The following is a 19,233-nucleotide window of genomic DNA, read 5'->3' on the forward strand; positions in this document are numbered from 1 at the left end:
AAGCAAGTTGACCACTACTTTCCACATAACCGAAAGTGTCATGAATACGTGAATATTCTCATTCGATTTGTCTTATTCGCTTATTTTTGTTCCCAAAATTTCAAATTCTCATCTTTTGTAGTTTATGAGAAAAATGTCAAAATGTATATACAGAGTGTCCCAGAACATTTTTAGCCCAAAAAATAATCGAGTAAAGACTAAAAAACGGTAGCCCATCCAGAAGCTAAACAGAATTTGAAAATCGGTAACTATGGACACATACTCGTTCATTGATCAGACTCTCGTTGCCTAGGAAGATGGAATGGTTTTTTACTCCACCTCTAAAATAAGCTTTCGGGATTGGTTGTTAATTTTTTATCCTTTCTCAAATACTATTAATAAACATAATCAATTTTTGTTTTGAAATTTACCATCTGGTATTGCTGTCGGCACCCATCCTTGCTCTCTGAGTCATAAGTTTTAGAACACCTTGTATATACTTTTATAACAGTTAAAGGGTTAAAAGGCACAACCACTGTGACTCCTAAAAAAAAGGTGATTTTTGGATTTTTTTTTAAAGAAAACTTCTGCATGAAATGTTTTCAAATTTGGAGAATACATTTTTACATAAATAATAAAAAAAAGTTGAAGTTTTCAGAAAAAAATATTTAATTCTGCCCGAGTTATTAAGTATTTCCCAAGCCACTAGAAAAAAAGCCCTCCACTGCTGCAGTGATTGTGGCCTTCTCCATCCTTGAATTCAAAAAAATTAAAAAAATTATTAAACTTGAAGATATTTCCCGTGGGATAAACTTCAATAGTAAAAAAATTTTGAAATTTGACAAAACAGCAAATTTTTGAAAAAAAAAGTCAAATTTCGCTCAAAAATTTGATGATTTTTAGCCAGCCAAAATTACATTTTTTATACGATCGAAAAAAATAGAGGTTCATCGTACAGAGCAAGACATACAAAATAAAACAAAAAAAAATTCAAGACGATCGAATGATTTGTCTTTGAGTTACTGCAGCAAATTTGAATAATGAAGTTTCGAGAAAAACGCGTTTAAAGATAACATTATTATAGTTAATAGCTAACTAAGTAGTTATAACTCAAAAACTATTTAAAATATTTATTGAAACTCTTCTAGATTATTTTTAAAGGTATAGGCTATCAATATGCAAAAAAAAACGATTTTTTCCAAATGTCCCAGTGGTTGTGCCCCTAAAATTTTGTATTTTGATCGTCGAGATGTGCGTTTTCCCCATTTTTTCCGCGCGTTTGTCTTAGAAAATAAAATCGGGAAAGCCTCCGCCAGAATAAGTCTCTATAGCGTTCATCCTTATATCGTTATTCGTTTATATGCGTCAATGTGCCTCTCCATCTGTAAACGTAAGATAAGAAGCAAGACCTTATATCTAACCTCCCTTAAAACCGATCGATCTCTCCTAAATTCAGGAGGTGAAAAACTGGAAACCCCCTAAATTGGAAAGGACGTCGGGCAATCTTATTACCGTCTACATATTCCAGCGCTGTGCGAATAAACTCACGTATTCTTGATTCGGAAAAAAATGCAATTTTCCCAAAGACCGAACAGTTGTCGAAAGATGACCCTTTTTGAGAGCATTAAAGAATCTAATTTGGTAAGCGCGGGAAATTCGACTTTTCTCGTCGCTAAATCCCAGTTGAGCCGCTTCCAACGAGCCGGGATTTAATATCCAGGTCCGGACCCTTACCTAACTGAAACTTTCGTTAATAATAATGCCCCTGATAATGCTGACTAGTCCCCGAGATGCTGACTTCTTGTCAAAGTCTACTCACTTAATGGTTATTATCCCCGCGGCTGCTTTCTTGTTTACCATTCAAATTGATTGGTCGCTTTTAGCCCGGCTTAATTATGATTTGTAATTTTATTCGAAGAACAATGGAGAAAAAATGAAGCAACGTATTCAGAGCACACAAAGCAAATTCGAGTCGGACTGTTTTGTCAAAATTGAAACTAACCACAAAGGGCTCATTAACAGATTTGCCCATTGTTGGAAGATTTGTATTACTTGGGACGCTGTGTTCCTGCATCTGCGGTTTGAAGGCGTTGAGGGGGCAATTTACCAACAATGAACCGGTGAATAAAACACGAATTTGCTGGAAATTTATAAATTGGGACGGATTAGGACAACGCTACGACTCGGTGCGTCTATCTGGCCTTTGGATAAATAAAGTTGTTCATCGTCAACATTTTTATTTTTGTATCCACTTTGAATATCTAGTCTACAAAAATTAATAAAATATAGATCTTAGGCTATAATAGAATCACCCAAAATACTGAATCACAACAAGAGAAATAAAATCGTCGTTTTTCAATCCATCGCTACTCAAGCTATTCATTATATCACATCAGGAAGTATAAATAAAATAAAAAAAATAAAACTAGTTCAAGTCAAGTCGAGATAATTACAACACATATTGTCTTTTTTCGTCACAATCATGAATTGTCACAGTTACATAATTATAAACCTAGAAACTACGACTTTTTTTTCGTTAGAACGTCTAGTTTGAAATCACAATTAGCAAAAACAACTAACTAGAAGTTTATCCCTAATATGCGGCCAACCTCTGATTTTAATGAGCTTGTTAGCACAACATCGAAGCGACAAAAACTTTTCAATAGAAAAATAGAATTTAAGTTTGTGAAGGTCCATCACTGGACTGCCCTTCTCGATCCTGTAAATCCTCCTCGCTTTCCGATCTCTGAGCCAACAAAAAATCAATAATCCGATAATCCCGTCCCGTTTCCGTGTTAGCGATCCACAAAGGCAGCCACTTATTAGCCAACAACCACTGCACGGAGACTTTACTGATTCGCCCTGTAGAATCCGCCGTACCGTATATACTCTCTAGGGCGTAATGATTGCTGTTGATACTGCCACAAGAAGACGACAGATGGCGTTCGATGCGGCCTATCCCGTGACCTATAACGTCTATACGACCGTAGGCGTTACCGATACGTCCGTACGTGCTACAACTAGGCATATCCGGATTGACGTCATAGAGCGGTTGCTGCTCGTCGGAAGGTGGCGCTGGGGGCGGTGGCGGCGGAGGCATCGCACCCTCCTGTCGAACATCTTCAATTGTTTCGTAGATGTTCTCGTTGTCTGGGTTGCTGGCGTTCGGGTCGATCGTCTCATAAAAGATCGGCTGGTGGTCGTAGCCGACGGCGCCTTCGGCGTTGCTGTTTTCGTCACAGTTGGCGTATCTACAAGAACTTTCAGGATCATTTCCTGATTCTAATTGGCGGGGAAATTGGACGGAAACGGGAAGAAAAGTGCAATAAGCACGTTGCACTTTGGAAAGATTTCATTTGGGAGCTCGCTTTTAACAGTCAGCATACGCAACTGGAAGTTTAAAGACCAAACTTTAAAGTTGGAAGTTTGGGATTTCCGGGAATGGGACCTTCGTGGCTCGTTCGGGTTCTGACAACTCAGATTGGGGCGGTTCATAAATAGCAATATTTAACACACAAGAGGCGCAATAGTCATTTACATTTAAGATTTTACTCACCTAGTCGCCGCCGCCGTTACGCCACTGACCCTGTTGCCAGCAAGAGGCGACCTTCAAATCGGCTTATCTATGATCGCCACCCCCGCATAGCTGCGTCCAATCCCCATGCAACTCGGCAACATCGTCCAAGTGTCAGTTTTGGGGTTGTACACCTCCACCGAGGAAAGATTGCTGCATCCATCGTCTCCTCCCACGACGTAGAGTGATCCGTTGAGGGCAACCACCCCCGCGTTGCGCCTACAGAATGTCATGTCGCTGACTGCAGTCCACATTCTCTTAGCCGGGTCGTAAGCCTCCACGGATTTGCGAACTTGAGGGCCATCGTGGCCTCCCACTGCGTATAAAACCCCATCGAGGACCCCAACCCCGGCGCCGCTGCGCCGACATCCCATGTCCTGAACGGGGGTCCAACAATCGACGTCGGGGGAGTAACATTCGACAGAGCTGAGACACTGGCGGGAGGCGCCGTCGTAGCCCCCGACCTAAGATAATTGAGTGTTTGGAAGCGCGGGTTTTATAACTTACCGCGTATAGAAGGCCGTACAGCACCCCAACTCCCACGCTGCTCCTCCTCGTCGACATCGGCGCAATCGACCTCCACTTCTGCGTCGTGGGATCGAACATTTCCGCCGTATTCAATCCAGTCGACCCATCAAAGCCTCCCACTGCATAAATACAATTCCCCAAAACCGCAACCCCAAGCGTTGACCTTCTCGCTTCCATGTGCTCGCAAGTGTTCCACTGATCCGAAGCCGCATCGTAAACATCAACCGTTCGGACCCGTAACGACCCATTGAAACCGCCGACGGCGTAAACTTTCCCGTGGAGAACAGCCAGGCCGGCTCTACACCGTCGCGTTGGCATCTCGGCGACTTGGTACCATTTCTCTTCTTTGAAATCAAAACATTCCACGCTGCGGATCGCTTTGGGCGCTTGACCGCCGACCACCAACAAAACTTTCGGCAAACCGACGGGTTGGCGCGGTTTCGTGCGAGGACTATGAAAAGCGGTTTTATTGTCGCCTTGGAGGAGGTGGTATTTTAGGGCTTCGATTATGTAGTCTTTGCATTGGAGGTCGGCTTTCAAAAGGGGCTCTTTCTCCACGCGCTGGACGAGGTACTCTTTGGAGGTGAGCGGAAGACGGACGTGCTCCATGAGCGAGGACAGGTGCTTGTGGCGGGAGTCCAGGTCGTTCTGCACCCACGTAATCACGCACTCGAAAACCTGCAAATATAATAAACTGTTTAGTTACTTTGGCACAAACATGCAATTATTTACTTCACCTGCTCCTCTGAAGGTACAGTGAGTCTGTCGCTACAAATTAATCTAGAAACTTGCTGAGGGGACAAAGAGAGGAACTCCTCACATTCCACAACCTCACTAAAAAACATGATTAGACCACCGCCAAACCACTGCTCAAACTTACATAAAATGTTGCTCAATGTAAGACTCGGCATGAGTCAGCAACTCCAAACAACCATGTAAATCAGCAAAGGCCCTAATACCTAGACAGTTTGTTGGGTGCAACTGCATCTGCAGAAACTCGCAACAAGCATCCCTAACATCAGTCAACTGTAGCAAATTAGCTGCAGGTAGTAAAACTTGAACGTTATCTTCAGTTACTTGAACCTCAGAAGTGTAAACATATTCAACTAAGATTTGTAGAGCCTGGTGGTCTACTTCTTTTAAAACAATCCTGTCTTGTTTGCTCTCCTCAAAACTTGTAAACATTGCATAAAAATAGGGGGAACAGGCAGCAAGGACCATTTTGTGAGCAGGGATCTCTACTGTGTCAGCTATGAGAATAACATCACACAGAAGTCTTTGTCTGTGAAAACAACAAAATTATGAACGAAACACCCCCAGACAGTCTTACTTTCTCAGTAAATTCATGGCATCAAATGCCCTTTGTGTGTGGTGGTAGTTGCGATACGGGGGCTTGTCTTTGCCCCCACTTCTAGGAAGCTGTTTCTGCGAGCTCTCATCGAGAGAATTTTGACTGTCGCAGCGAAGAAGAAGACAACTAAAACGAGTTTTTCTTAAACTGAAACTTTGGAAAGAATTTTGTTTGTTTACCTTCCTTGTCTCTCCATCACGTTGTCTTGATCTGACGTCAGATCCATTGTTTTCGATTGTTCGTACCCGCTACACTAAATCATTGAAAATTTAGCACATTCTAGTCTTCGTTTCGTTAGTTTTAACGAGATTTCGTGGCACAAAAGAAATTTCACTAAGATTTCCGAATTTTTACGCATTTAAGAAAAAAAGAACAGCTGACAGTGCGCAGGCGCAGTGACAAGCATGCGTACCAACTTAGTTACGTAACGGGACAAAAAAAACTGTTTTTTTATCATAAAAAAAAATTATAAAGAAATTACATGAATAAAACATTTCTTTGTACCTCGTTAAGTTCCTGTTGTTTGATCAATAAATAATAAGCTTTGTCGTTACAATTTTTTTCTTATCTGATGTCAACTGTCATTATCACCTAACCTCAAAACAAAATGAGGGTCGATCTAAAGATTTCCAATAATACTAAACTGATGTGCTTCATAAATTATTAACGACTTCATTGTTAAAAATAAAATGTCGAATTTCACTGAGCATTTAATTATAGGTTCTGTTTTGTCTACATTATTTATAATTTTCAACTATTCCCTCCATAGAATTGAAGAGGGGCACATTGGGGTGTATTTCAGGGTGAGTTACACATTTTTTTACTTGGAAATAAAGGGGGCTTCCAGGGCGGAGCGCTACTTCCGGTGACGAGCTACCCAGGGTACCACATGATGATCCCTCTTTTGACTTCGTACAAATCCATGCAGGTGAGTGCCCCCCGAGCCCGTACGCTCTTTAACTACTCGTTTTTAAGGTCACTCTGCAAACGGACGAGGTCAAAAATGTCCCCTGTGGCACCAGCGGGGGCGTCATGATTTATTTCGATCGAATTGAGGTGGTCAATCATCTGAACTCCAACAGCGGTGGGCCCCCTTGTTACCCCCACAACGTTTTACTATCTTTTTATTTCCAGTCATGGACATTGTGAGGAACTACACTGCCGACTATGACAAGACGCTTATCTTCAATAAAGTCCACCACGAACTGAACCAATTCTGCAGCATCCACACGCTCCACGAAGTCTACATCGACCTCTTCGACCAAATCGACGAAAACTTGAAGCAAGCCCTCCAACGCGACCTCCTAGAAATGGCTCCAGGTCTCACCATCCAAGCCGTGAGAGTAACAAAACCCAAAATTCCGGAAGTCATCCGCAAGAACTACGAGCTGATGGAGGGCGAAAAAACAAAGTTGTTGATTGCGACGCAGCACCAGAAAGTCGTGGAGAAAGACGCTGAGACGGAGAGGAAGAGAGCGGTGATCGAGGCGGAGAAAGAAGCACAAGTTGCGAAGATACAGTATCAGCAGAAGATCATGGAGAAGGAGTCGTTGCAGAGGATCGCGCAGATCGAAGATGAGATGCATTTAGCGAGGCAGAAGAGCCACGCCGATGCGGAGTTCTACAGTATGAAGCAACAGGCGGAAGTTAACACTTTGTTGTACACGCCGCAGTACCTGGAGCTGAAGAAGTTCGAGTCTTTGGCGCAGAATAACAAGGTCTACTTCGGGAAGGACATTCCTCAGACGTTTGTTACGACGGGAACTGTTGAGGCTGTCGTCGATAAGAAGAAGTTGGAGGGAAGACCATAATGTGATTTATTGATTAATTGTCCACGTGTGATATGTTAAACCACTTGTATTATAATAAAAGCGTTTGATTAAAGAAGTTTTATTTATTTCTAATTATAACAAGAGAATCTTTAGGCAGTCTCCAAGAGCATGTCGAAATTCTGCTGCAGGGCTTCATGTGCTTGCGCCGCCATCATCGCCAGTTGTCCCTCACTCGAACTCGGTTCTTCGTTCTTCAAGATCTCCACTGCCTTCCCCAAAGTGTCAAGAGCCTCTTGCAGCTTCTCCCTGAACTGCTCTTTGTCTATAACATCGTAGTTGTACGCGTTCCTGGCCAACATCATCAACGGTGCGTGCAACTCATAGAGCGTAACTCCTCGAATTCTGGAAGCTCCAGGTTCCACCACGTCCAAAACCGCCAAGAGATCCTTGCACAGCTCAACTTTCCTCTCCAATAACAAGTCAGGCATATCCTCAATGGTGTACCCTTCAACTCGTCCATACATCTGCGTCAAGGCCGTTCTTAGAATCGTCATATAGGCGCTCTTGGGATGAAACACCGATCTGTACTTCTTGAAAATCGTCTCTCGTTGTTCAATACCTTCAGGTCCGGTGACGTACTCAACCGCATCGAGTTCGCTCTGCACCGCATCATAGACTTTCTTCACGGCGACGGCGCTGGTCTTGAACTCGCAATGAGTGCACTTCCATTCGCACGTAAAACTTAAAGGATCGCTGCTGAGGATGACCCCATTATCACATTTGTTGCATTTAAGAGTCCCCATGTGCGTGCCGAGCTCGGTTTTGTCACGACACCGCTCGCACTCGCACAAGAAGTATTTACTTTCTTTCAAGAAGTTGCGGCGGACGAGCGTCGGCCACAACGAGTACGTGTAACTGCTGAACAACTCGCCGTTTTCTGGGGTCTCTACAGCCGCTCGGACACTCACTGAGAAGTCTTCAGTTGACACAGAATGATGGACGTTGGAGACGCAGTTGTGCGACAAAATTGCGAGGTTTGGGTACAAGCATCTGATGAGGAAACCAGAAGAGGTGCGGGCTTCGAACGCGTTGACCTCGAGGATCCCGCAAACTGTGTGGATCAACTCTTCGGGGAAGTCGCACTTGCATGGTCCTCTTAAGTAAGCGACGACGTTGGTTTGGTTGAAATTCCATATGGGTTTGGTTTTGCGGATTTCGTTGTGGGCTTCCATGGAGGCTACTTCTTCCTCCCAACGTTTCGGGTGGCGTTCCTTCGCCAAGAGGACTCGCAGAGGAGTGATGCATTCATACTGGAGGCACACATCGGTGGGGTCTTCAACGGACTGGAACTTCACGCCGGCTTTAGCGAAAATTTGACACTCGTTCTCGGAGTGGACTTGTAGGGCTTCGCACTCGGGGCCACAGACTGGCCATCCACATTTCGAACACAGAGTTGAGCAGTCTGAAGGAGAACAACACCCCAAACACAACGGATATGTATCTATGTACAAAATTTTAGTTAGTTGAGAGGTGGCGGTACGAATCTGCGAACTTACCAGACTTGGGGCCGTAAGCAAAAGGCGTCTCTCTGAAGATGAGGTCACCGGGCTTCAACGAGCGCTTGGCCACGGCGTAGCGGCCAACTTTTTCGTTCTTTTTTACGGTAAATAAAACTTCCTCAGCCATTTGTGTTGAACTGATGCAGGGAAGTGGACGCGGCTTATTATAGACCAGTGTTAAAACTTCGAGAGGCTTCTGGTGCATTCGATTGGCAACGCGCCCATGCCATGTGTTATATTCGTGCTTATTTGGGTCAAAGACTCTTCTTTAGTGTTGGATAATGCGAATTCGAAGATAAAAACGTGGAGGAAAAAAATCCGATTGAATTGTCCATTTCCTGGAAGGCAATCAATCAAATTAATGTTGTTTTCTTCGCGACGCCGACACGAACTCATGAATTTTTCATTGCAGCAAATCGTTAATATCTCGATTAGAATCAAATTTCAGTGTTTAGATGTTTGTCTTTATCAAATTCCAGTGATTGAACAATGGAAGGCGTGAACAGACCTCTCCGATTATTGGCCTCAATTTTCCTATTGACCGGTGTTAAGAACAACATCTTCTGGATTTCCATCACTCTGGTGGTGTTGAGCATCGCCGTCATCACCAGACAAGTGTTGAAACCTGTCGATGTCACCAAAGACTTCATTGTAATGTCGGTGGAGATCGCCAGTCACAATCTCCCTCTAGTGATGACTTCCTGCTGCTTAATCTTCACGAATCTCCGAAGAAACTGCTTCCAACAGTTTAGTAGAGAAATGCGGGCGTTGAAGAAGAAGTTTGAGTCTCTGGGATTCCCAGTGGATCGCCGCGAAAGAGCGAGATTTGAGCGCCGGCTCGCCGGTATCCTTTTATTGAAAATTGGAGCTCAACAGATCCCGTTTCTTACAAAAGGATTTCCCTGGAACGAATTTAATTACTTGGAGTTCATCATTCAAAACGTCCCTCTTCTGGTCCTGCACACTTTTCTCTCGCTGTGGATCCTCCACGTTAACAATCTCCGCATTCTCTTCAAGACTCTCAACTCGATGCTCAGAACAATTCACCACCAGCAGAACTGGATGGCGCAGGATTTCCGCGCGTTACGAAAATCGACTCATCACCGCAGAGTTCTCCAGGCTTGTGCAAGTCTCTACGACTCCCTGTGGTCACAGTCGAGGCAACTCAACGCGGTTTTTGCCCCCCAGATCTTATCAATCATCCCCTCAGTCTTCATCGTGGTGATTTTCAACTCCTTTCAAACTTTCAAAGTGATAAAAGAGCGGATGGTGCTTGAGGCGAGTTGGATCATCTTCGATCTTCTTTACTTCGAGGTGTTGTTCGAGCTCGTCGTCCCCTGCATTCTTGTCCAAGACGAATCAGAGAAGTTCAAAGAGACGCTGTTAAAGATGAGTGGGAGTGAGGGGTTGATTCTTCAGAGCCACCACCAGAAGGTGGAGTTTTCGGCGTGTGCGATTTTTCCTTTAGATGGGAGTTTGATTTACACAGTAAGACCGTGAAGAAAACGGGCAAAAACTGTATTTTCTTTCAGATTCTTGGCGCGCTGACCACCTACCTCGTCATTCTCCTCCAGTTCGATTAGTGTTTTTATTCTTTGCGAAGCGAAAGCAGTGTGCGCTACCGAAAAACCGCAACTTGGTTTCGTTGACCAACTTTCTTCCTTCCGGAAGGTAATGAAAGTGGCTTTTTATCAAATCGCGTAAAATATATAAAGAATTCGTGGTAAAACCCGCCAGTCAACTCCGAGCTGTCTACCACGATGAACTTTGCCAAAATTGTAAGTGCGCCCGAAGAATTTCCACAAATTACGATGTGTCTTTCAGATTGCCGTTCTTTTCGCTTTTATTGGGGCGACTCTGGCCGCTGTCTACCCCCAAGAGAATGGTAATTAACACCGGGGAGTCTTCAGGGTGGTTATTTTGTCTTTAGTTGCAGAAGCTAGTGAACACCGCTTGAAAAGAGATCATGGACGTGGCGTCACCGGACCTGTGCACACTTATGTTAAAACCGACAAGCACGCCAATTTCAAATGGGGGGTGAAGCACCACGTGGGGCACCACTACGCCGGACGCCGTTGAAATCCTCCTCCAGACGCTCATTTGTACTTTTTTACAACCACTGTAAATAAATTTAGGAAATAACTCGACTATTATTTAACTCTTGGGCGCGCGCCAACTAACTGAACTGAAATAGATTCTAGAAGATTCGAGAGCCTCCGAAGAATAAGTTACCAAAAAGAGGTGGTGACGTAAAATAAAACATTAGAAACTACTTCTTATTTTTATTTTTCTTGGTTTTGATCACCTCCACTTCTTCGTTCTCCGCCTGGAAGTTATTCATGGTCGTCCTGAGCATCTTGAGCTCGGCCAACGCGTTCTGCGCCAAGCGTCCTTCAGGACTCTTCACCGGTTCGTACAACAAATACTTAAGCGAGTTCTTCAGAGTGCTCTCAGCAGTGGAGAGCAACTTCATAAACTCCACACTCCCTACTTCTTTGAATGTTAACCGCGCTAGACTAATAACCGCCGAGTGGAGTTCGTACAACGCCACCGCTTGAATCCGCGAAATCCCCGGCTCGATCTTCTTAAAAATCTCCAAGAACTTATTGCAAAGATCGACTTTTCTCCGCAGAGTCTTAGCCGTTGGAGGCGCTTGCGTGTAGAGCTTCACCAAGCACTGTTCGACTTCCAACACCAAGTGGTGGTGCGAATGGAAAGTGAACGAGAGTCGCGAGAGGAAGTCCTCAAGAGTGGTGATGTTGGGGACAATCTCATCGATTCTTCGTCTGCATTCCGCGAGGGTGCTTCTTATTAAAGAGTGGTGGTACGTTCGCTTACACGAAGAGCATGTCCATGATGGTGGGCGCAACACCCCTTTAAGACACCGAGGACACTTCAAGGAACTGAGTTCGGTTCCGAGTTCCCGCGGGTCAAGACACCTGGAGCAACCACACTGGAAGTATTTTCCTTCTTGGAGTTGCTGCTTCCGTTCTTCATTCCCATAGAGGACGTTGGTGTAGTTGAACGAAATTGGGGCTCCTTCGGGAATGTCAACAGCGGCGTGGACGTACAACACGAAGTCATCATCCACCCCCACGTGCGCGTTTGCCATGCAATCATGAGCCATGAGTGCAGCTTCTAAATACAACCCTCGTAGGTTTTCACCGGGGTTGAACCCCGAGCGGTTCTTCGGCGGCTGTCTCACATCGAAAGTGTTGGTGTCAAGAACCCCGCAGATTCTCTGGACAGTTTCGCTTGTCACTTCCCTCTCAGTGATCATATTCAGTTTTGCTAAGACATCTTCGATGTTGACACGAACCCTGCGGTAGATTTGGGAGTCGCGACGCGCCTCCAGGTGGCTCTCCAAGTCTAACAGTCGTTGAAACGTCTCGCTTTTGGAAGACTTCCAGAGGAGACACCTCAAAGGCGTGGTGAGATCGGCGTTCATAAGAAAATCCTCGGGTTTTAGTGGTGTTGTCTTCAGAGCTGAACACTCCTCGGGGGTGTGGAATTGGCCTAAAATTACGTAGAAACGTGGGGGCTGCGAAATAAAGACTTACCGGTGCATTGTTGGTTGCATAAAACCGCCGGACAATGCGGACAAACTTCAACTTTTTTTATTTGGGCACAACAATTGAAGCAAGTGGTGGAGCCCCCTAGTTGTGGGGCCAATAGAATGGGGGCTTCTTTGAATATTAACTGACCCTGCTTAAGTGCTGTTGTGGCCACGAGGTACCTAAAGACATCGTTTTTCGTACTGTTAAAAAAAGAGGGGTTTTACCGTCCGAAAACTTCATTTTTTGCTATTTTGTACAGAGATTTAGCCTCTGCCATTGTCACAGTATAAGAGAATGAAACGAACTAAAATTAGAAGAACGCCTCATTTTAAGCTAATTATAAAGTAAACCACGTGATTTCTATGTCGTAATAAAACTCGGAAGAAAATTTAATTATTTTATTCGGTCTCTTGAAATTCCTTATGGCTACATTTTCGTTTTTATCTAAAATATCCGGATTCTCCTCCTCGGCGATGGTGTCCAACTTCACACTCTCCCCCAGCTGCTGCTGCTGCGCTTGGAACTTCGGACAGTCCTTCTTCAAGTGTGTGACGTCCCCACAGACCTTGCAAGCCCCTCCTTTGGGATACAGCCCCCTTGCATTATCCGGACACTGCCTCGCAATGTGCCCCTGTTCATTGCAGATAAAACACTGCGCAAATTTAAACTCTTGCCCCCGTACGACTCTACACTCAAAATGTGTGTGCTCAGTCGACCCACACTTAAAACAGATCCCAGTCCCCGATGACTCCGCCAGCTGGTTCCCTACATCCGGACATTCCGAGAGATTATGTCCAGACTTCCGGCAGTTATAACAAACTTTCTTCTTCTCTCTAGCGAACGCTTTCTCCGCCTTGCGTCGCTCGAGCTTCAAGGCGATTTTCATCTCGCTTCGCGGGAGGCCTTTGCCCATCATTTGTCTGCGTAACTGGTGAATTCTGTCGGCGTCTTCTTTCTTGATGGGGAAGCCGTCGACGTAGGCGATGTCCACTTCTATTCCGTTGATTATCATGCGGTCGATGGGCTTTTTACGGCGCTCCGGTTGTTTGGGTTTGAAAGCTTTGCGTTTTTCGATCTGACGGATTTTCTTCTCCTTCTTCTTCTCCACCTTCTTTAGCTCGTCTTCTGTTTGAGGGGGCTTCTTTGGGGGCTTTTCCTTCATTTTGCGCGTCTTCGAGTTTTGTTGGAGTTTGGGGGCAGTTGGAGATTCGGGGTCTTCTTTTCCGTTTTCTTTCTTCTTCTTTTTCTTTTTCTTCTTTTGTGGCTGCTCAACACTGCTGGGAGACTCATCTAATTGCGTTTTATTCCTTACGTCAACTGCTTGCTCATTTTCCTCGGGTTTCCCAAGTGTCTTCTCCTTCTTCTTCTTCTTCTTCTTCAGTACCTCTGTTTCTGTCCCTTCATTTCCGTTCTGTTTTCTTTTTTGGGCCCCCTTTTCGCTCTCTTTCCGTTTCGATTGTTGTGGGAACTCTGCCCACTTCGCACTCTTCGTCTTCTCCTCTTCCACTTCGTTCAAAAACGCTTGATAATTCTCTTGCCTTTGCTTGTCCGCCTGTCTTTTCTTCTCCAGTTGTTGGCCTTCTTCCTTCTTCTCCAAGAGTTGTTTTTTCATCTCGTTCCATGGCGTCGCCTCTTCAGGAACCCTCTCATTTGAGGCCTTCGAGCCCTTGGCACGTGCGAACCTCGTCATTTTAACAATTTAACACGTTTATCTGACGTTTTACACAAATTTGTGGTTATGTTGATTAATGAGGGTGTATTACTGGTTGCATGCAAAAAACTTTTTTCACTAATTTGTGCTTGTTTCAGATGTATTCCAGTGAAGAATTTTCTTCAGTGGTTGTTCCTTCTTCTAATTAATGTCTTTTGTATGTTTTTATTTTAGAGCTTTCCTAGCATAGTTAGTTAAGTTAGCAATTAAGTTAGCAACAAGTTAGTTAGGCCCTTCAAACTAAAAAAGTTTTTTCCAGAGCAGAAATAACAGAGGACCAGTAGTCAAAAGAGCTGTTCTTGAAGACACAAAATGCTCAGCGAAGGTAACAGTTTTTCTTTTTGTAATTGCTGTCCCTAATAACACGAAATGTAATTTCAGATACGGAGTTTAAAGGAAATCGAGCCGCTCGTCGTCTACCAGCTAGGGGGTGGAGACCCTCGGGTGAGTGTACATTTGTTTTCTTCTTATTTGTCGCTTTCTGGGGTTGAAAACGAAGAGTGTTTAACATTTAAAGTTAGAGATTGTTAAAATTTATTTATTTAATTAAGTTATGTATTGTGTCTGAGTTAATAAAACTTATACAAAAATCGATGTATTTTGTTTTATTTTCCTCACGTTAAAACTACAGTTAAACCTCAAAACAGCAAACACAAATTATCGCTTTTTTTGAAAAATTTTAACTAGAAATTCATAAAAATCTCAAAAATGGTAATCTAAGAGAAAATAATCAAAATCGTCTCAAAACACGAAATAGAAAACTCATTTTAACCCCAGCTGCTAAAAAATTGATTCAAAAAAGCGTAGTTTCGTTCCTGAAGTAAATTTTAATAATTTTAGGCAAAATGGTGAATGCGCCGGGATAATTTGAATTTTTGACATTGACAAAACACTAGGACCCTCTAGCGATGCATCTTACAACTCGAGTGGCAGCTGTCAAACTCGCATTTTTTTCCATTGTCAAAACAATTTCTCCGAAAAAGTGTTGAAAACTCGTTCCAGCAGCCCCCAACTGCTCGTGGTCACAATGTTCGAAAAGAGCAACGCAATCCGGACCCAACTAGCCAATATCATAGCTTCCGGCGGCTCCCACAAAGACCAAGCCGAGAAGTAAGGTTATGTTTACTCAATTTTTTTCTACCATTTTTACCGTAGGTACCGCTTAATCCTTGAAAACATTCTGACGGGCTCCGGTCCTGAGCTCAGTGAAGGTCTGCAAATCTTCATCGAAGCAAGTACGGGTATAATTAAAATCTTGATCCAACTTAACCTTACTATTTCTAGTTGTGAATGAAAATGTGAGTCTCGTCATTTCAAGACAGATCCTCACTGAGATTGGCGCTCATTTAATGAAGCTCCCTGATGAGATTTCCAAGGATGTGTGTCATTACATGCTTGACAAGGTGCAGCCTCGAGTTATTTCCTTTGAAGAACAAGTTGCGAGTATCAGACAGCACCTCGCCGACATTTACGAGCGGAATCAAATGTGGCGCGACGCCGCCATTGTCTTAGTAGGAATCCCATTAGAAACAGGCCAGAAACAGTATACAGTCGACTACAAACTAGAGACTTATCTAAAAATCGCGCGTCTATATCTTGAAGATGATGATCCAGTCCAAGCCGAAGCATTCATAAACCGAGCTTCACTACTCCAAGCAGAATCTCGCAACGAACAACTACAAATCTACTACAAAGTTTGCTACGCGAGGGTCCTAGACTACCGCCGGAAGTTCATAGAAGCGGCTCAACGATACAACGAGTTGTCGTACAGAGTTATCGTCCATGAAGATGAACGAATGACGGCGTTACGAAACGCTTTAGTGTGTACAGTTTTGGCGTCTGCCGGCCAACAGAGGTCGCGCATGTTGGCGACTTTGTTCAAAGACGAGAGATGTCAGCAGCTGCCGGCGGTCGCCATCTTGGAAAAGATGTATCTTGAGAGGATCATTCGGCGGTCCGAGCTACGAGATTTTGAGGCGCTGCTACAGGTGAACTAGCGCTAGAGTTATACAGGGTGATGATGAAATTAATGAATCATCCTGTATGTTTTTTATTGCGTGCTAATTTTTCTGTTGATTCCACAATTTCACGATTTGATTACGATAATTGAGGCATTTATAGACGTTACGCAATATTTTTTGCATTCGAAGGTTATCGCTATCTTCGTTTTTTCTTGTTTCTTGTCGCCAAACTGTAATATTGAACAACATTAAAGTGTGTCATGATAAACATTTGACGCACGTGATAAATGAACACCACTTGACGTCAATTACTCAACGTTTGTTGAATATACAGGGTGATTTAATAAAATTTTGCAGCCTCACCAGAAGGCGAGTACCATCGATGGTTCAACTATTTTGGACAGAGCTGTAATCGAGCATAATCTTCTCTCGGCCAGTAAATTGTATAATAACATAAGTTTCGAAGAATTGGGGGCGCTTTTAGAAATCCATCCATCGAAAGCGGAGAAGATTGCGAGTCAGATGATAACAGAGGGCCGAATGAATGGTTATATCGATCAGATCGATTCGATTGTTCATTTTGAAAGTAAGTTTCGTTATTTTTTGCTCGTTTGAAACGTGTTTTGTAGCTCGCGAGACTCTGCCTCAGTGGGATAAGCAGATCCAGTCTTTGTGCTACCAGGTAAACTCTATAATAGAGTCGATTACGAAAAATGAGCCCGAATGGATAAGCAAAGTGATGGAGGAGCAGATGGTATCGTAATAACACTCAGTTTTTTTGTAAATGATTTTATTGTTTTACAATACTTAATGTCAAAAGAATTAAAAGCTTGCACAAGTAAAAAAAACTGTGTCGGAAGTAGCAATTTCGAAGTAATCCAAAAACGATAACAAAAGGACGACTTCATAAAAACCCTACAAAACGCAAAAACAAAGACGTAATCAGGTATATGTTTTAATACTAAAAAGTCCCATAGAACAATTAAAATATCTACAATACAGCAGGCTGAAACGTGTTTTTGGTTCTAATACAATTTGGAACAGACAAAATTCTGATTAAGCCTCTAATTCAACGGCGAGACCGATCTTGTGACCGCCATTGTTGAAGTTCTTGCCATCGATAAGAGCCGACAAGGTCAAAGTCACGCCTGCCAATCAAACAAAATTAGATGAAGCACAAGTGTCCAACGTAAACTTACCCTCGCGCAAACGCTGCTGATAACCCAAACCAATCTGACTGGAATTGTTGACTTTAGCGCGGATAGCGGCGTCCTGGTCGAGGTCGTATTTAGCCCCAATGCCAAATTTGGTGTTGTTGCTGCCTGCAGACCACGCCAACTGGATGCCGGTTTCCAATTTCGGGGACAGTTTTTGATAGATGGAGCCACCGAACTCCTGGCCGTCGTCACTGTGATCGCTAGATTTTAGAATGGGTTAGTAGGGTAGGATTTGGGTGATGATAGGACCTTTGGGTTTAGGTTGGTACGGCTGGTTTTCTCGGGGTGCACTTACACGTTGGTGTGGAGGATGAAGTCACCAGTGGAGAAGCCTAGAGCAAAGTTGTTTCTTGTTAGCTTGGACTTTTGGGTGTCGAAGGCTGTTTGGTAGCCGGCGAGCCAGCCCTGGTGTCCCACGACAGCAGAGGCCTGGATCAAGGGGCCACTAGTATCCAAATCCACGTCAGTGTTCAACGCTACCCTATCGTTGGTGAAGGCGGACTTGACGCGAGCCGACTTGCTCCTGCAACTCTCAATTCAACCCAAGTCACTTGATTAGTTGTCTTACCCTGTCTGTGGCGAAAAAGTCAAATCCGCGGACAATTTTAGCCCCTTTAGAAGTTGATCTTGAATGGCCACCTCTGTAGCAAGAGTGTTATCAGTGTTCCACTTCTCAGAGAACGTCAATCCGTACTCTTTGACTTTGTACTTCGTCTCCAACGACCCAAAGACTTTCCCAGATTCTTGATTAGAGATTCCTCCAGTGTTGAATTCCACCCCTGAGCCAGTTTTAGTCTTGCAGTCCAATTTGATGAGCCCAAAGTGGTAGCCCTTGCCGAAAACATCCTTGGCCTTCTTGCCGAGATCAGAGTACGGTGGTGGGGCCATGATCTACAACCATAGGTGCTCAAAAATAGAACCTAACCTTGACTTTACAAAAAAATTTGACAATTGTGGAAGTGGCTCCAGCTCCACCTCGCGACCCCAACCACAACCAACTCAGGTCACGACCGGCCAAAATGGCGCTGGCGGAAACCCCCTCGGAGACCCCAAAACACCCTTAAATAACACATACCCCCTCGAGCGACCCCCGCGGGTTCACCAAAACCGGCGCCCCACCCCCACCCGGCCACTGCCGCCGTTTCCACGGAAAAAATCAATCGACCCTTCTTACATAACAAATGACGATCGGGACTCAGGCAACTCCGTTTTTTTGCTCACAGGGGCTGTTTTAGCCCCCAGACGAAACGTGGCGCGTTCATGTGACCGATTTCATTGAAATAACGGGAATTTCTTACCTGTGATTTGAAGCGGTTAAAAAATAAAAGGGTCGCGTTCGATTATTGCGTTGTTTAGTTGAGAATAGGGCCGACACTGGTTTGGAATAAAATCCCGGCGAATTATTTCAGGTTTCACAGTTATTTAGAACCGCGACCACACCGTGAGACGAACCTCCTCAAACCTCAAATTTCTTTAATTAGACAGAGACGACACGAAGCGCTGTTGCCACGTCTACACCGCACTATTTCGGTTTTATAACCGAAAATAATCCCCCAGGCTTATCTCTTATCAATTCGTTGTCCTCCTTATCGCTCAATCTAAAGCGGACAAATCTAATTTATGCAAGAGGAAACAATTGTAGCTCGGGTGGATAATTCGACGTAAAACGCAACGTCACAAGAGACGTGGCAACAGCGCCAATCTACAGGGCGGTCGATTTTCAAAAATTCCCTGTTTGAATTAACAATGATTATTAAAATAAACAATAAAAGCAATAAAAAGACGAAAATACAAACCATGCGTGTTTCTTCTTTGATCGGGGGGCAACAGGAGGGCGTGCAAGCCACATTCTTCGAAGGAGTTTTTGAGTCGAACTGCAGCATCCGAACTTCCGTCTTGGGATCATCATTTTTTACCCCCCCGTCCAAAATTCTGGGGCCGTCGTACTTTCCGGCACTTTTAAAAAAGGAATTTGCCATCACTTTCAAAAAAAGCGCTCCAAAAACTGCAAGTTTTACTGCGAC

The 19,233-nt window shown here is 44.1% G+C and overlaps 8 protein-coding genes and 1 long non-coding RNA gene across 9 annotated transcripts; 4 read left to right on the top strand and 5 right to left on the bottom strand.

The window, feature by feature from the left end:
• Nucleotides 1-3,140: 3,140 nt before the first annotated feature.
• kel (kelch protein) lies at nucleotides 3,141-5,863 on the bottom strand. Its single transcript, XM_088042568.1, has 7 exons — nucleotides 5,612-5,863; nucleotides 5,412-5,558; nucleotides 4,962-5,363; nucleotides 4,819-4,915; nucleotides 4,061-4,759; nucleotides 3,536-4,017; nucleotides 3,141-3,230 (listed from the first exon to the last, which is right to left on the bottom strand). Exons 1-6 carry the CDS (start codon nucleotides 5,656-5,658, stop codon nucleotides 3,589-3,591), a joined length of 1,821 nt encoding a protein of 606 aa, XP_087898694.1. The 5' UTR covers nucleotides 5,659-5,863; the 3' UTR covers nucleotides 3,141-3,230; nucleotides 3,536-3,588.
• Nucleotides 5,864-5,912: 49 nt separating this feature from the next.
• LOC148170955 (erlin-1-like) lies at nucleotides 5,913-7,319 on the top strand. The gene is made up of 4 exons (XM_088042571.1): nucleotides 5,913-6,235; nucleotides 6,280-6,360; nucleotides 6,408-6,516; nucleotides 6,567-7,319. Exons 1-4 carry the CDS (start codon nucleotides 6,122-6,124, stop codon nucleotides 7,241-7,243), a joined length of 981 nt encoding a protein of 326 aa, XP_087898697.1. The 5' UTR covers nucleotides 5,913-6,121; the 3' UTR covers nucleotides 7,244-7,319.
• SmydA-3 (SET and MYND domain containing, arthropod-specific, member 3) lies at nucleotides 7,307-8,969 on the bottom strand. The gene is made up of 2 exons (XM_088042569.1): nucleotides 8,761-8,969; nucleotides 7,307-8,705 (listed from the first exon to the last, which is right to left on the bottom strand). Exons 1-2 carry the CDS (start codon nucleotides 8,966-8,968, stop codon nucleotides 7,354-7,356), a joined length of 1,560 nt encoding a protein of 519 aa, XP_087898695.1. The 5' UTR covers nucleotide 8,969; the 3' UTR covers nucleotides 7,307-7,353.
• Nucleotides 8,970-9,183: 214 nt separating this feature from the next.
• On the top strand, nucleotides 9,184-10,379 carry LOC148170957 (uncharacterized). The gene is made up of 2 exons (XM_088042272.1): nucleotides 9,184-10,251; nucleotides 10,296-10,379. The coding sequence occupies exons 1-2, from the start codon at nucleotides 9,253-9,255 to the stop codon at nucleotides 10,344-10,346; spliced, it is 1,050 nt and encodes a 349-aa protein (XP_087898398.1). The 5' UTR covers nucleotides 9,184-9,252; the 3' UTR covers nucleotides 10,347-10,379.
• A 51-nt stretch (nucleotides 10,380-10,430) lies between these two features.
• Nucleotides 10,431-10,906, top strand: LOC148170958 (uncharacterized). The gene is made up of 3 exons (XR_015770527.1): nucleotides 10,431-10,541; nucleotides 10,588-10,648; nucleotides 10,694-10,906. It is a non-coding gene; the product is annotated as an uncharacterized LOC148170958 (long non-coding RNA).
• A 1-nt stretch (nucleotide 10,907) lies between these two features.
• Nucleotides 10,908-12,620, bottom strand: LOC148170959 (SET domain-containing protein SmydA-8-like). The gene is made up of 3 exons (XM_088042570.1): nucleotides 12,545-12,620; nucleotides 12,324-12,499; nucleotides 10,908-12,279 (listed from the first exon to the last, which is right to left on the bottom strand). The coding sequence occupies exons 1-3, from the start codon at nucleotides 12,595-12,597 to the stop codon at nucleotides 11,033-11,035; spliced, it is 1,476 nt and encodes a 491-aa protein (XP_087898696.1). The 5' UTR covers nucleotides 12,598-12,620; the 3' UTR covers nucleotides 10,908-11,032.
• On the bottom strand, nucleotides 12,600-14,093 carry LOC148170960 (uncharacterized). The gene is made up of 2 exons (XM_088042273.1): nucleotides 12,671-14,093; nucleotides 12,600-12,624 (listed from the first exon to the last, which is right to left on the bottom strand). The coding sequence occupies exons 1-2, from the start codon at nucleotides 14,008-14,010 to the stop codon at nucleotides 12,600-12,602; spliced, it is 1,365 nt and encodes a 454-aa protein (XP_087898399.1). The 5' UTR covers nucleotides 14,011-14,093.
• Nucleotides 14,094-14,936: 843 nt separating this feature from the next.
• Nucleotides 14,937-16,840, top strand: CSN4 (COP9 signalosome subunit 4). The gene is made up of 5 exons (XM_088041561.1): nucleotides 14,937-15,141; nucleotides 15,187-15,266; nucleotides 15,316-16,019; nucleotides 16,350-16,578; nucleotides 16,622-16,840. Exons 1-5 carry the CDS (start codon nucleotides 15,059-15,061, stop codon nucleotides 16,753-16,755), a joined length of 1,230 nt encoding a protein of 409 aa, XP_087897687.1. The 5' UTR covers nucleotides 14,937-15,058; the 3' UTR covers nucleotides 16,756-16,840.
• Nucleotides 16,841-16,934: 94 nt separating this feature from the next.
• On the bottom strand, nucleotides 16,935-18,725 carry LOC148170962 (voltage-dependent anion-selective channel-like). Its single transcript, XM_088041564.1, has 5 exons — nucleotides 18,508-18,725; nucleotides 17,778-18,100; nucleotides 17,505-17,732; nucleotides 17,192-17,400; nucleotides 16,935-17,140 (listed from the first exon to the last, which is right to left on the bottom strand). Exons 2-5 carry the CDS (start codon nucleotides 18,095-18,097, stop codon nucleotides 17,049-17,051), a joined length of 849 nt encoding a protein of 282 aa, XP_087897690.1. The 5' UTR covers nucleotides 18,098-18,100; nucleotides 18,508-18,725; the 3' UTR covers nucleotides 16,935-17,048.
• Nucleotides 18,726-19,233: the final 508 nt, after the last annotated feature.

This window comes from Gnatocerus cornutus, chromosome 7, assembly GCF_029298725.1.
Source record: "Gnatocerus cornutus isolate USDA-ARS CGAHR chromosome 7, icGnaCorn1.1, whole genome shotgun sequence".
Classification (NCBI taxonomy): Eukaryota; Metazoa; Arthropoda; class Insecta; order Coleoptera; family Tenebrionidae; genus Gnatocerus; species Gnatocerus cornutus.

Excerpts from the sequence above, each read along its gene's own strand:
- LOC148170957 (XM_088042272.1), top strand. The coding sequence starts at position 9,253 with ATGGAAGGCGTGAACAGACCTCTCCGATTATTGGCCTCAATTTTCCTA. Across the intron at positions 10,252-10,295 it reads ATGGGAGTTTGATTTACACA|ATTCTTGGCGCGCTGACCAC; the intron begins GTAAGACCGTGA and ends ATTTTCTTTCAG.
- LOC148170955 (XM_088042571.1), top strand. The coding sequence starts at position 6,122 with ATGTCGAATTTCACTGAGCATTTAATTATAGGTTCTGTTTTGTCTACA. Across the intron at positions 6,361-6,407 it reads CTTCGTACAAATCCATGCAG|GTCACTCTGCAAACGGACGA; the intron begins GTGAGTGCCCCC and ends CTCGTTTTTAAG. Across the intron at positions 6,517-6,566 it reads TCATCTGAACTCCAACAGCG|TCATGGACATTGTGAGGAAC; the intron begins GTGGGCCCCCTT and ends TTTTATTTCCAG.
- SmydA-3 (XM_088042569.1), bottom strand. The coding sequence starts at position 8,968 with ATGCACCAGAAGCCTCTCGAAGTTTTAACACTGGTCTATAATAAGCCG. Across the intron at positions 8,706-8,760 it reads TGCTTACGGCCCCAAGTCTG|ATACATATCCGTTGTGTTTG; the intron begins GTAAGTTCGCAG and ends TTTTGTACATAG.
- LOC148170962 (XM_088041564.1), bottom strand. The coding sequence starts at position 18,097 with ATGGCCCCACCACCGTACTCTGATCTCGGCAAGAAGGCCAAGGATGTT. Across the intron at positions 17,401-17,504 it reads TTCATCCTCCACACCAACGT|TGACGACGGCCAGGAGTTCG; the intron begins GTAAGTGCACCC and ends TAGCGATCACAG. Across the intron at positions 17,141-17,191 it reads TCAGCAGCGTTTGCGCGAGG|GCGTGACTTTGACCTTGTCG; the intron begins GTAAGTTTACGT and ends TTTGATTGGCAG.
- LOC148170960 (XM_088042273.1), bottom strand. The coding sequence starts at position 14,010 with ATGACGAGGTTCGCACGTGCCAAGGGCTCGAAGGCCTCAAATGAGAGG. Across the intron at positions 12,625-12,670 it reads TACGACATAGAAATCACGTG|TTCGTTTCATTCTCTTATAC; the intron begins GTTTACTTTATA and ends TTCTAATTTTAG.
- CSN4 (XM_088041561.1), top strand. The coding sequence starts at position 15,059 with ATGTTCGAAAAGAGCAACGCAATCCGGACCCAACTAGCCAATATCATA. Across the intron at positions 15,267-15,315 it reads GCAAATCTTCATCGAAGCAA|TTGTGAATGAAAATGTGAGT; the intron begins GTACGGGTATAA and ends TACTATTTCTAG. Across the intron at positions 16,020-16,349 it reads ATTTTGAGGCGCTGCTACAG|CCTCACCAGAAGGCGAGTAC; the intron begins GTGAACTAGCGC and ends AAAATTTTGCAG.
- kel (XM_088042568.1), bottom strand. The coding sequence starts at position 5,658 with ATGGATCTGACGTCAGATCAAGACAACGTGATGGAGAGACAAGGAAG. Across the intron at positions 5,364-5,411 it reads GCCATGAATTTACTGAGAAA|ACAAAGACTTCTGTGTGATG; the intron begins GTAAGACTGTCT and ends TTGTTTTCACAG. Across the intron at positions 4,018-4,060 it reads TGTACGGCCTTCTATACGCG|GTCGGGGGCTACGACGGCGC; the intron begins GTAAGTTATAAA and ends CAATTATCTTAG.
- LOC148170959 (XM_088042570.1), bottom strand. The coding sequence starts at position 12,597 with ATGGCAGAGGCTAAATCTCTGTACAAAATAGCAAAAAATGAAGTTTTC. Across the intron at positions 12,500-12,544 it reads AAAAATGAAGTTTTCGGACG|GTACCTCGTGGCCACAACAG; the intron begins GTAAAACCCCTC and ends CGATGTCTTTAG. Across the intron at positions 12,280-12,323 it reads ATGCAACCAACAATGCACCG|GCCAATTCCACACCCCCGAG; the intron begins GTAAGTCTTTAT and ends ACGTAATTTTAG.